At 35.7% G+C, this 11,520-nt stretch overlaps 1 protein-coding gene across 1 annotated transcript; it reads right to left on the reverse strand.

The window, feature by feature from the left end:
- Positions 1-317: 317 nt before the first annotated feature.
- tap (basic helix-loop-helix neural transcription factor TAP) lies at positions 318-1,392 on the reverse strand. The gene is made up of 2 exons (XM_069123608.1): positions 1,204-1,392; positions 318-1,051 (listed from the first exon to the last, which is right to left on the reverse strand). The coding sequence occupies exons 1-2, from the start codon at positions 1,387-1,389 to the stop codon at positions 542-544; spliced, it is 696 nt and encodes a 231-aa protein (XP_068979709.1). The 5' UTR covers positions 1,390-1,392; the 3' UTR covers positions 318-541.
- Positions 1,393-11,520: the final 10,128 nt, after the last annotated feature.

Genomic DNA, 11,520 nt, shown 5'->3' on the forward strand with positions numbered 1-11,520 from the left:
CAAGTAGAAACTTAAGGTTCAATTAGATCTCAGTACTTTAACTTTAAAATTTTTGCTTAAGAAACGTCACTTAACAAATTAGTAGTTAGTTAGAATTTCTGCAATTGCCAATTTGCTAGATTTATTAACTTCACTGTATAGCACTGAATTCACTACTGAACATATGCAATTTCTGAAGCATCGTTGCTCATTAGAAAGGTACAATGGCGGCGATGACTCATGCGACTCGCGATTACTGATATATCTATTCCGCAAGTACTAAATTCATTTCGAAGCTTCAAAAATACTGACCCTGAAAATTCCTTCAATTCGTCCATAAAATTCCTTAGGTACACACTTCTTTTAAATCGTCATCTTTGACACATTAACTTCTTGTAACTGTCAACCTTTTCTCATACATTATCATAACCACTTTAAACGATCGCCTAATCGTTTATAAACTTCTTTGATAATGGAAAAAACTATGAAAGTTCATTTTCTTATAATCATTTCCATCATCAGCCACCAAAATGCTTGAAAACATCCACGGGCTAAAAGCTACCTAAAGACACTGATACATATTATTATGTCCCATATGATGCGGCGCAGGAAGTTGATGCTGCGCATGATACATCCTCTGATCATAACACTGCTGATACTGCATCGGTGGACTAACACTCTGATCGCTATAGCAATCGTACTCCTGCCATTCGGGCACGAATCTTTCCTGAGGATAAGGAAAGACAGTATGCGACGGTCCAAGCCGCTTCTGCGCGGCTACAGCACAGCTTCCGGTCGAGGAGGTGATCATGTTTCCATTCTCACTGATACTGACCGTCACGTTACCCACGTTCACTGTGATCTCGCCTGCCTCGGAATTCCCCAATGTCTGTGACAGCGCCCAAATATAGTTGTGGGCGAAACGGAGGGTTTCGATTTTCGTGAGCTTCGTGTCTTCCGGAAAGGTCGGCAACGCCATCCGGAGACGTTCCAACGCGTCGTTCAGTGTGTGCATCCTGTGCCGCTCTCGATCATTCGCCTTTATTCGACGGTTCCTTTTCAGCCTGAGCACCTGCGAATCAATGGTTCCTTGTGATCATTTAGCCTCCTCTTTTTGTCTTCCGGCTTTTTGAAGAATTCTCTTTGCTCGATCTCTTTGCGATGGGTGAACGTTCCTTTAGATAAGGGAAGTTGGGCTGAGCGAAGGTAGACACATCCGCTTACCTGTGTGGGACTCTTGCACCGTGTGTTTCGGGTTTTCTTTCGTTTTCCTTCTTTGGCTGGTGGAAACAGGGTGTCTGATTGGACCTCGTGCTTTGGCGATTCGAAGCTGACGTCGAAACCGGAATCCGAGGAACTTGAGAGCTCGTCGAAGCCGCCTTCGCTGCAGAATGAGTACTCCGAGGACATGCTGTGGAGGTTTTCTGAAAAGATACTCCAGTATTGTGTAATTTTTGTTGAATAATAGTTTTGATTAATGAAATGACAAATGTATGACATGAATAGTCGTTAAAGATATTCCAATTCTTCTGTAGTTCTATATTAAATCCGTGATTTTTCGTTACTCTATTTGTTCTGTAGTTTCACATTAAGTTTGCGAATTTATTCTTATCTTATTACTCCATTTCTTCTATAATTCTAGATTAACCTCTTAAATTTATTCTTTTCTTTATTTTTTATCCATAATATTCCGAAATGTTTAGATACTCAATCAAACGTTCTAATTGTGCTGTTCACTGGAGCAACAATTGACTAAAGAAGAGTTATCTTACCTAATAAATTTGTTAGCTCAATGAAACGATCCTCGTAGAATTTGTCACCTCAATCGATCACTTCATAAAGTCTAACTTCCTATTAAAATTTTATAACACGATATGCTAATAATATGGAAAAGCTTTTGTCACGACATAGCCGAACGTTTGGTGTGCAGCGTGAAAAAAGAAATAAGAAACGAGAACTGTTCTAGGCTGGGTACAATTTGGTACTGTGAAAGTGGCATGGGGCTCTTAGAGCATATATACCGTCCCGGGGGTATTTTACCCCCTCCATAAGGGCGGTCCGCCGTCTATGGGGCACCGTACCAAGGGTTCACCCCATAATCACGACGTGTAGGGGCACCTAACGTTCTCCCCACCACTCTCTTTGTATGTATTAGACGCGTGCCACGGCGATGCAGTCGTCTAGTTGAGGAGATTAGAGGTTTTTAGGGCGATTACACTTCTTCATGGAATTCATGCGAGGACGATTACCAAGTTTCGTGGCGTGTTATTGAAATTTCTATGGTGAGGATATTATGGTCACTTGATAAACGTGTTTCACCTTTGTGTATAAAGATATTAATTCTTTCTTCTGATATACTGTTATGTATCGCTTTGTCTCTCGTGATTTTCATATTAATTGTTAACATTGACTTTTAACAATAATTTTAATTTTAATATAAACTTTATTGACTAACTGACTAACTCTCTTTTCTTATCTACAATGACTTACATGTAATTAAAATGCTGCCTTATTACTAACATGATTCATATTGATTCTTTTTAAAAGTCTAATAAACTTTATTGATTTTTGTGTCTCTGATATGTGATAATCTGACTAATGTACTATCATTCCTAACTCTAAATTATTTCAATTAGTATTGAATAATTCGAATAAAACTATTTTTGGAATTATATTATAAGACAAGAAATTGCGCCGTTATTTCTTCGCTTTGTAACCGGGCTTTCTATGCTGTATAGCGGGATATCAATAATAAAGGCGCGTCTGCTGTACTGTAATGTGATCAGTGAATATACGAGATTAATCAAATACCTCCTACCTCGCTTATTATACAAAAAAGTGAAACTCAATTATCCTTCCGTTCACCACTGTCGACTTTCACTGAAATTTTCACCTTCGCAACCTCGTTGAATACTGTCCAAGGATGTACGGTTGGAAATAAGTGAACGATAATCTAATAAAACCAACTATGGCCATCTGTCACATTTGCTAATCAGCTGATAATGCTCGAACATCACTATAGAAACGAATAGGTAGATCACCTCTGATAAACAAGCTTACAATCGACTGTGAATTTTACAATTAATCGGTTTACAATAGCTTTTTCAATGAAATAAATTGTTGCAGTTAACAAACTTTAATGTAGTTTGCTTCTATAGGTGTATTTTCTTAATAATGTATCTTTATTAAAACATTCTGCATAACAGTATTTTTTATTTTTCTTTTTTTTCATAAATTTCCAATTATATCATCAAACGTAAAAAAGTTTGACGTATCGCAACTACTTGTTTCATCACAAATGTCCGCTGGAAATATCGGCAATTGCACGAGAGTACACACTCACAATTTCCAGCTCCCACGAAATATCAGTGTGCAGTGTGCACAGGGATCACCGGTAGCACGATAGGAAAAGCATTAATCAATGTTTTCTACAAGTATTAAAGTTTATCAATCTCCGTCACATTATTTGACAAGTTATGTAATCGACAATATCTTTCAGCATTAATCGCGTATGATTGGAACATCGTGTCTACTGTCTAGCATGAAAAGGTGCACGAGTAATATGCAAGATTGATTCGTAAGGGAACGAAAAATATCAGAATCACGTGTGTTTGCATAACGATTTGTTATCGATAATATATTCGCGTATTCAAAGTGAGTAATTTATCCAATAAACACGAGCAAATTGTGATTTTCAAGCTAGTGTTCGACTGATATTTACAAGGTTGGCATATCTTTAATAATAATTCAACGTAATATGTGTCTTACAATTTATAATTTACATTATTTTAGTATTTCTATTATAATTCTTGACATACTTGAATTAATTATTAATTTATATTAACAGTTGGCCCTACATTATAATCTTCTTTATCATCTCAAGGATTACTTATCCTGTTTTTCTTATTTTTGTGTCAAAAGAAAAGCTTGAACCTATAACTGACTTAACAGCGCTCCCAGCTTTCTTTTTTCTTCGAGCCATAACAGTTTCTCTTCTTCGGATCTTCACTGATGCACGATAGCAGTTTAAAACACGCAAGTACGGTAATTGCACCGGTAGTCGGCTATTAGTTTTTTAACTCCAATTTCTCTCCTATCGTAAACGGAAGACAGATAATGATTCGTTTAATGAACGAAAATTATGAAACAGTTGCACCGTAAGATTTACATAATTGCATTATCTGGTCATCGAGCGTTCGAGCGCGATCGTCATTCATTCGAACGTTGAGTCTTTTTGTTATAATTTTCTTCCTAAATCTGGTCTTTTTATGAAAGTTTATTCTCATCAACACTTAACATTTCTTCCCGTTATAAGTTCTTAAGTATATTAAAATAAGACTACTATTTGATATTTAGTAATTAGAATAGGATTTTCTGAAGCTGTCGGTTTATTGCTTACATACGTTTATTCATAATTATACTAAGTTGCTCATGTCAAGATTCTACCCTCTAGAGATAAAATATGCTGTAGTGAGCCGATCGATTTCGAGTGCAAACCATCAATACGATTGATGATACGTGATTTGCATGATACGCTTTGATACGATTCGATTGACTCTATTGAACTGACTATAAACGAAAGCCGTGTATAATACCACTTTTTATGCACCTCATTTGCATTTAAGATGCTCATCAGCGCCATTGATAGTGCAACATTGGATAGTGCAACAGAGTCTCTTCTAATGAATCTGCTTCTTGAAAAGTTTACCGTAATTTCAACTTAAAAATTATATAATATAAAATACTTTACGATTAAGTAGAACCATTTATATTCGATAATTAAATATGCTAAGTTTTCACGGTGTCATGAATTTTACCATTTACGTTAGCAATATAAAATATTCTAAAAACTTCTTGTTCAACGGTTCAAGTAAAGTCTTTATTGCCTAGAAAGCGGTTTACGATAGATCGGTTTGCAAAGTAGACATGCGAAAGTCGACTTTTGATAAACATTCATGGTACTCTTAAGACTAGAGAAATTGGCATACCGTGAAATTACCGTTTTAGTGGTAAGTTCGTTCTTTATAACTTCTTGCCATTTACATAAATCTACGTGAATACGAATTTTATAAAACTGCGAATTTCAGATCAAGGAAATTCCGTAAAATATTCTTTAAATTTTCTAGAAATTGGAACATAATAAAATGATTGTAAAAGTAGTTCCAATAAAATATGTACATGAAAATGTAATAATCCATGCGAATATAAATCAACTAAAACTTTGAATTTTAGATCAAAGAAATTTGATAAAACATTCTTTCTAAACATTCTCTCTAAAGAATTGATTCTTAACATCTTAATTTCTTAATACAGAACGTTCTGGAAATTGGGATACAGTAGAATAATTAAAAAAATATTGTTTCCAGTAAAATATTTACACAAAAATATATCAATTTGTAGAAAGTCGCCTCAAATCCAGAGTCTGCGACTGAACTTTATTTTTCGAACGACCGTCGACCCTTAAAATACCTACCCTCTGCCGCAAAAGGTTCCGATCAACCCTTTTTTCACACTTAGAAAATTCGTGCCGTTTCGTCGATAAAAGGACGCCGTGAAATCGATGCCGTGTCAGACACATGTTCGATCAGGCCGCGGAAATATTAGGAATTACACGAAAGATTTGCTGCAGGGTGCGTGTAGAATCGAAAATCAAATAAAAAGGAAACGGGGCGTGAGGATATGTAGTATCGAATGCTAAAAAAGGGTTTGCGGAAAGCTGCCGAAGCGATTCGCTCTAATTGGATAATTTATCGGCTATGGCAATAAATAACGTCTCTCTTCTCGATCGCGCAAACGCCTTTTTACGGATTATTCATCTTCCTCGTTTCATTTTACCAACTTCAATGATTGATAGAATTTATGAATTGGAATATTTTCATGGATATGTTTAAGTAGATGTGCAATATTAGATTATTTAAAAAGTTGATGGTGAAATACAAGTAGCGGTTGAAAAAAATGTGTATTCATAGAACACATATTTTATTAAGTAAAATAGAAGTTTCTTTTAATAGGAGGAAAATTTTATCAAACATAACAGAGAAAAAAAAAGATAAAGAAGAGTGTTTATTATTTGATAAAATTCATAATAAAATAATCCTCCTCAAATCTATTACATAACGATTGTTAAAGACGAGACGATCCTTTCAATATACAATAGTAATATTTTCATAAATGATTAATTAATAAACTTCTAAATGTAATATAAATTTGAGATATATGGAATTAATATTTTCAATGGTACAAGGTTAGGCTTCGCCATAATAAAATCGATCTCCTTAAAAGGTTTCGCCTGGAAAAGGCGCGCGTCGTGAGAAGTAGGTTAACTAACTGGCAACACCCATGTTTCATATAGTTCACGGGAGTTTTCTCAGACCTGTAACGAGCTCCGACGGATAGAAAGAGAGAAGATCGCAGTCGATCTTTGTATAAGCTATGTTTTATCCCACGACTTTCTTCCTCTTACGACAATACGACCGTCTATGAAGGGGCAGACGATTGCATGGCTGTCATTGTCTTACACACGATGTCAATGATTACACAGTTACGTTGATTACACAGTAATGATGCTGTAATGAGAAATTAGATTCAAAGAAAACATCTGTTTATCGCCAACGCTGTATGTATTGATATTTCTTTTAGATTTTCTCAGCGCAGATGTGTAATAAAATGTATTTGTGTCCATCTTGATTGCTTATTTATATGTGTTGCTTCTTTACGTCTGTTATTTACTTACCTCTTTTTCTTGCGTGTTTATATTCTTTGTTTGTTTATAATCTTTTTATTTATCTTCCCAAATTTTCTGTTTGTACCAATATACATTTACACACTCCGTATCAATCATATACATGATTATACAATAATAATAACAATAATAATTATATACACTTCTGTTCTTTATTTTTCTCCTTTTTTTTTAACTTATTTACATTCTTTGTTCGTTTCCTTATATAAGAAAGAAGTAAATTGCGTATCTTCCCACTTTTAAATATGCGCTAAAGGTGCAGCTAGTAAAAGTATGAGAATGTCTCGACCTTCAACGCTAGCACCTGTTATTCGCCAACAGATTACTTCGTACTTTTTCATTGCTAATGATAAAAATCGAAGATCTTAAAATGAAGTAATATCTTTGATTTCCAAAAATCATCAGCTTATTGCAACGAATCCTCAGTTCCCATCGAAGTGCTCCATCCATCGCCGGAAATCATTTTTTCAGAAAAGAGAAACAATCTTTGTCCGACTTTTCAAAGTCGATACTTTATCCTCAGAGGTGGAGCTGTTCGCCTCGGCCTTTGGTAACTGTACACGTCCCCTTCTCGTCTTTCCAGCAACGTCCTTCTTTAGCTACCTCGATATACTCCTCTCTTTTCTCCATTCGTGGCCTCCTTCTCGTTAATCTGTTTGCACGACTTTTGCTTCAATCGCGAATATTTCCATTTTCTGTTCACCTAAAAAGAAAAAAAGAAGAAGGGCAGAAATATGACTGCCACAACTCGATTAATGTAAGTCAATATTCCATTTATTCTTTCTCATTATCAAAACGTACAGTTGGCAGGATAGTTTAATCATTATAATACAATTAATAATTCAGTCATTCTAATGTAATTATTGAACTGTTCCGGTAACTGAAAATTTTCATAACGAAGAGATATTTATCGGCATAAGTCATTTTTCATGAAATTGATTGACTTACACTGTCCAACTCTTATGTCCTCTATATAACCTACATATAATAATAAGAGAAATGAGTACTTAACGCGTGAAATGCTACGCGAGTTTTACATATTCTGTCCTGGGAGCCGCAATGAATTGAGATATACTACAGCATACAATAATATTTAATTTCTTGTAGAAATTAAATTAAATATTGTATCAAATATTAATAACATTATATTCACAATGCTATTTAAGTCATTCACATTATCGAAAATTGTTTATCCATGAAATTTATCTCACCGTAATAACTCTAAAAAATTGAATTACGTGGACCATCGATGACCACCGTAGCAGTCATCCTGTTAAAGGAAGAGTTCACGAGTCATCTCGTTCACATCCTATCAGGAACATCCTCCTCCGGTGGACTGTGGTGGTCCTCTCACTTTCTCGCGCGATCTCCGTGAGTCCTCTTTTTCCGCGTCCTTTCGAAGCCCCATCATTGCCACCACCAGTCACGTAGGTCAAAGAAACGGAGAGAAAAAAGGAGACTGCAGGGTGGCCCAGCCGCATTTGAGCGTCGCTCCCCTATAGCCTATGCTTGTTGCGTTCTCACCTCCGTATCCTGGACAGGACCTTTTGAACCGGCTCGATGAGAAAGCCGCGAGACGGAACGAGGCGGGCGCGAACGAACCCACTCGGCGCCGCGCGCGGTCACGCTTGTCGCGTGCGCACGTGTGCAGTTTCCATCGTGCGCCATCCACGGTCTACATAATATATACATACGCGTTGCATCCAGCTGCATCGAGTTGGTTTCTTCTTCCTGAATAACATATACGTAACGATGACGCATAGAGTATGATAAAACTATACTTGAGTACAGAATCTCACGAAAGTATTGGAACATAGAAAATTTCTTACGCATTTATGAAAAATGTTGAAGTAATTACTTCAAGAAACACTCTACACCTCTTCTTTTGTATATCCGTGACCTGGAGACTGCTGTTACGAAGAGAATAGAACTTAGTGAAACAAATATTCGAAACAAGGTGAGGACCATATTATTGTTCCCTTGAATATAAATGTTATTTTAGGTTACAACGTCCAGAAACAAAAGAGCTATAAATAGATTTCTATTTCTGTGTTTTGTAGCCTTCAGCTTGAGCTATACACCAAGATTAACTTTTTGGTAGTATCCTTTGCTATAAATATATGAACGTACTCCCTATTACCTTTTATTGTATTGTAACACTGAAAGAGTGAGGATCTGGATCAGCATACACTATACCTGTACTTATACTTATACTTATCTTAATATATTTTTCTATTACAAATTCACCCACTCGTTCCTCTATCAGTCAACTTCAACAGAAAATTTCAATACGCAGAAATATCTAAGATATAATATCCGGAGCACAGAATATTAAAAAATATATTCAAAATATCCAAAGTAAAGTACTCATTGTAATATTAAGATAATGAAAGAAATCTTTATTTAAATTTTCTATTTATAGGTATATTACTATCAGGTATCTTTATTTATAACGTATCTGTATAAATATTCACAGACCGGCTATAATATACCATATAATACATATAGGTAATATATAATATACATATAATATACCATATATGATGTATTTAACTAATTCAATCTATAATTGTATGAGAGTTACAATTTCAAAACATAGGATTATTTATTTCATTCAATTAAATCCACCGATGATAATTAACAGAGATATGCTGCTACCACAACCAAATGCATTCTCTGGTGCATAGAATCTACAAGCCTAGAACCTTGTTAAAGCTTAATTCTTCTAAAACTTCTACATAATTACGAGACCACCTAACACTTCGTACAACATTCTCTGTATTTATACACCTCCGAGAACACATAAAAAAATTACGTTCGCGATATCTCAGGGCAATTACACTTTCTACTTTGCTTATCACTGACTGGCTTGCGCAGTCTCGCGAAGGAAGCGTTTGAGCAAGGGTCATTATCTCTAGCAGAGGCTGAAATCATCCAGGAACGTGTATCTTCCTCGTTTTACCGGTCTTGCCCTTATCAACGATCAAGAAGGAATACGCTGCGAGACGTTGCTCGCGAAACAACGATAAACAGCTCGCACGGAATTGCCGGTTACGCGGTTATTATCGAGCTGGTGCACGCGTCTGCGTCCCTCAGGATGCGTGGAAGCTTTCTACGTGGAAGCATGCGGCTCGTCAGGCTTCCGTAACTGTGTCGTCCTCCACTTCCGATAGAATGCTTCGTTGTTTCCAGGGTACAGTTCGAGCGCGCGGGTGTCGCGAACTAATTAATTTTTATCAATTCTAATCTATCAACCGTGACTGATCTTCATATTTCTATCTACAAAATCGCGAATAAAATTTATAGCGGTGGATGAAAGAAAGTTTATAAAATAAGAACTATAAGAAGACATGGTAATTTTACAAAATGGACTTATAATTTAATGAGAGCAATAATATAAATACAGTGTATACCATAAGATAGAAGATTGTTACTAATATTGGAAACAATTTGTGGCAAAAAAGTTTCTAGTAAAATTCATAGCGTATTAATTTCAAATTTTCTCCACTTCCCCCTCCCTGCTCTGTATATCTTGTATAGCTTTATCATTGGGAGACTTTTAATGCAAAACAATAAAGATCACAATAAATGGAGAGGAAGGAATAGTTTTATTTATTAACTTTCAACGTACAGATAGCGTGGCTCACTGAAATAACAAAATATATAAAACACGATTTCAGCGTCACCTGCGACCGTACGATTTAAGTTAATGTCATATCTGCCCTAAGATTCTTGACAGAATATGTGAGTAGAGTTTATAAAAAATAAAACCATTACAGTTCAAATATGAATGATAATTTATAAATTTCTGATATCTACTGTGCACGTATCTTTTTCTCTATGAGAATCGCGTTTAGATTGGTTGCGTGAATATAGAAAAGTGGGCAGAGTTACGAAAGTGGACTAACGATAGCGTTAAGAACAAGTATCATTGCGAGACACGGAGGATTGCGGAATGATTATTGTGTATGTTTCGTAGCAATTCCTGGTGCCGTTTCGTTCCTTAATTTGAACTTTCTAGTCTTATATGGGAAAAACAAGGACATTAAGGGACATTAAGGGAATTAATGGATACCGCCGCGTTTCTTACGGAGATGAAAATAGTAGGGATTATGTAATTGTGCAAAGAGACGCTTTAATGGACTTGTTTTGGCGCTATTGGACATCAGTGAAAGCAAGAAAAATTAATTAGGAGCTTTAATGGGAAATGGTATGTGATAAATTTCTTCGATTTATTACTAGAATTCTAGTTTGTCATTAGTAGCAGAGAATTTCTGATATACATGACGACGTGAAAGTATTAATTTAGGAAGCAAAAAGTTCTAAAGTAAAAAGTGTTTCACAATATTCAACTTCTGATGAATCTACGATAATTTGTGATCTCAATTTTGCTGCAAACATATTTAACCCTAGAACACAAATGCTCATAACTAAAATTTATGACAAAAATAGGTTTCATTTGTTCCAAATAATATCTTTGATTCTCAACTATTAAATCATAAGAATAAAGTGTACAATATTATATCATATATATATATCATAAAAATAGGAGTTTTCCAGCCAATCAAAAATGACGAAACTAAAATATTTTTTCAGATAATGTCACCAAGGAAAGTTCTCTCTAATTTTGTTTGGATCCCTTTCGCGTCACAATCCCAGTCACGATGGAACCACGAAAGAGACTCACCTGGCACGTCGAGGTACAAAAGAATCAAAAAGGTTCGCCCCCCTTTCGCTCACAGTTACCGGGCACGGACTGTAGTCTCTCCTTCGCGGCGAGCTGTTTCTCTCTCTCCATT

This window comes from Bombus flavifrons, chromosome 11, assembly GCF_040668555.2.
Source record: "Bombus flavifrons isolate JBK064 chromosome 11, iyBomFlav1_principal, whole genome shotgun sequence".
NCBI classification, from domain to species: domain Eukaryota; kingdom Metazoa; phylum Arthropoda; class Insecta; order Hymenoptera; family Apidae; genus Bombus; species Bombus flavifrons.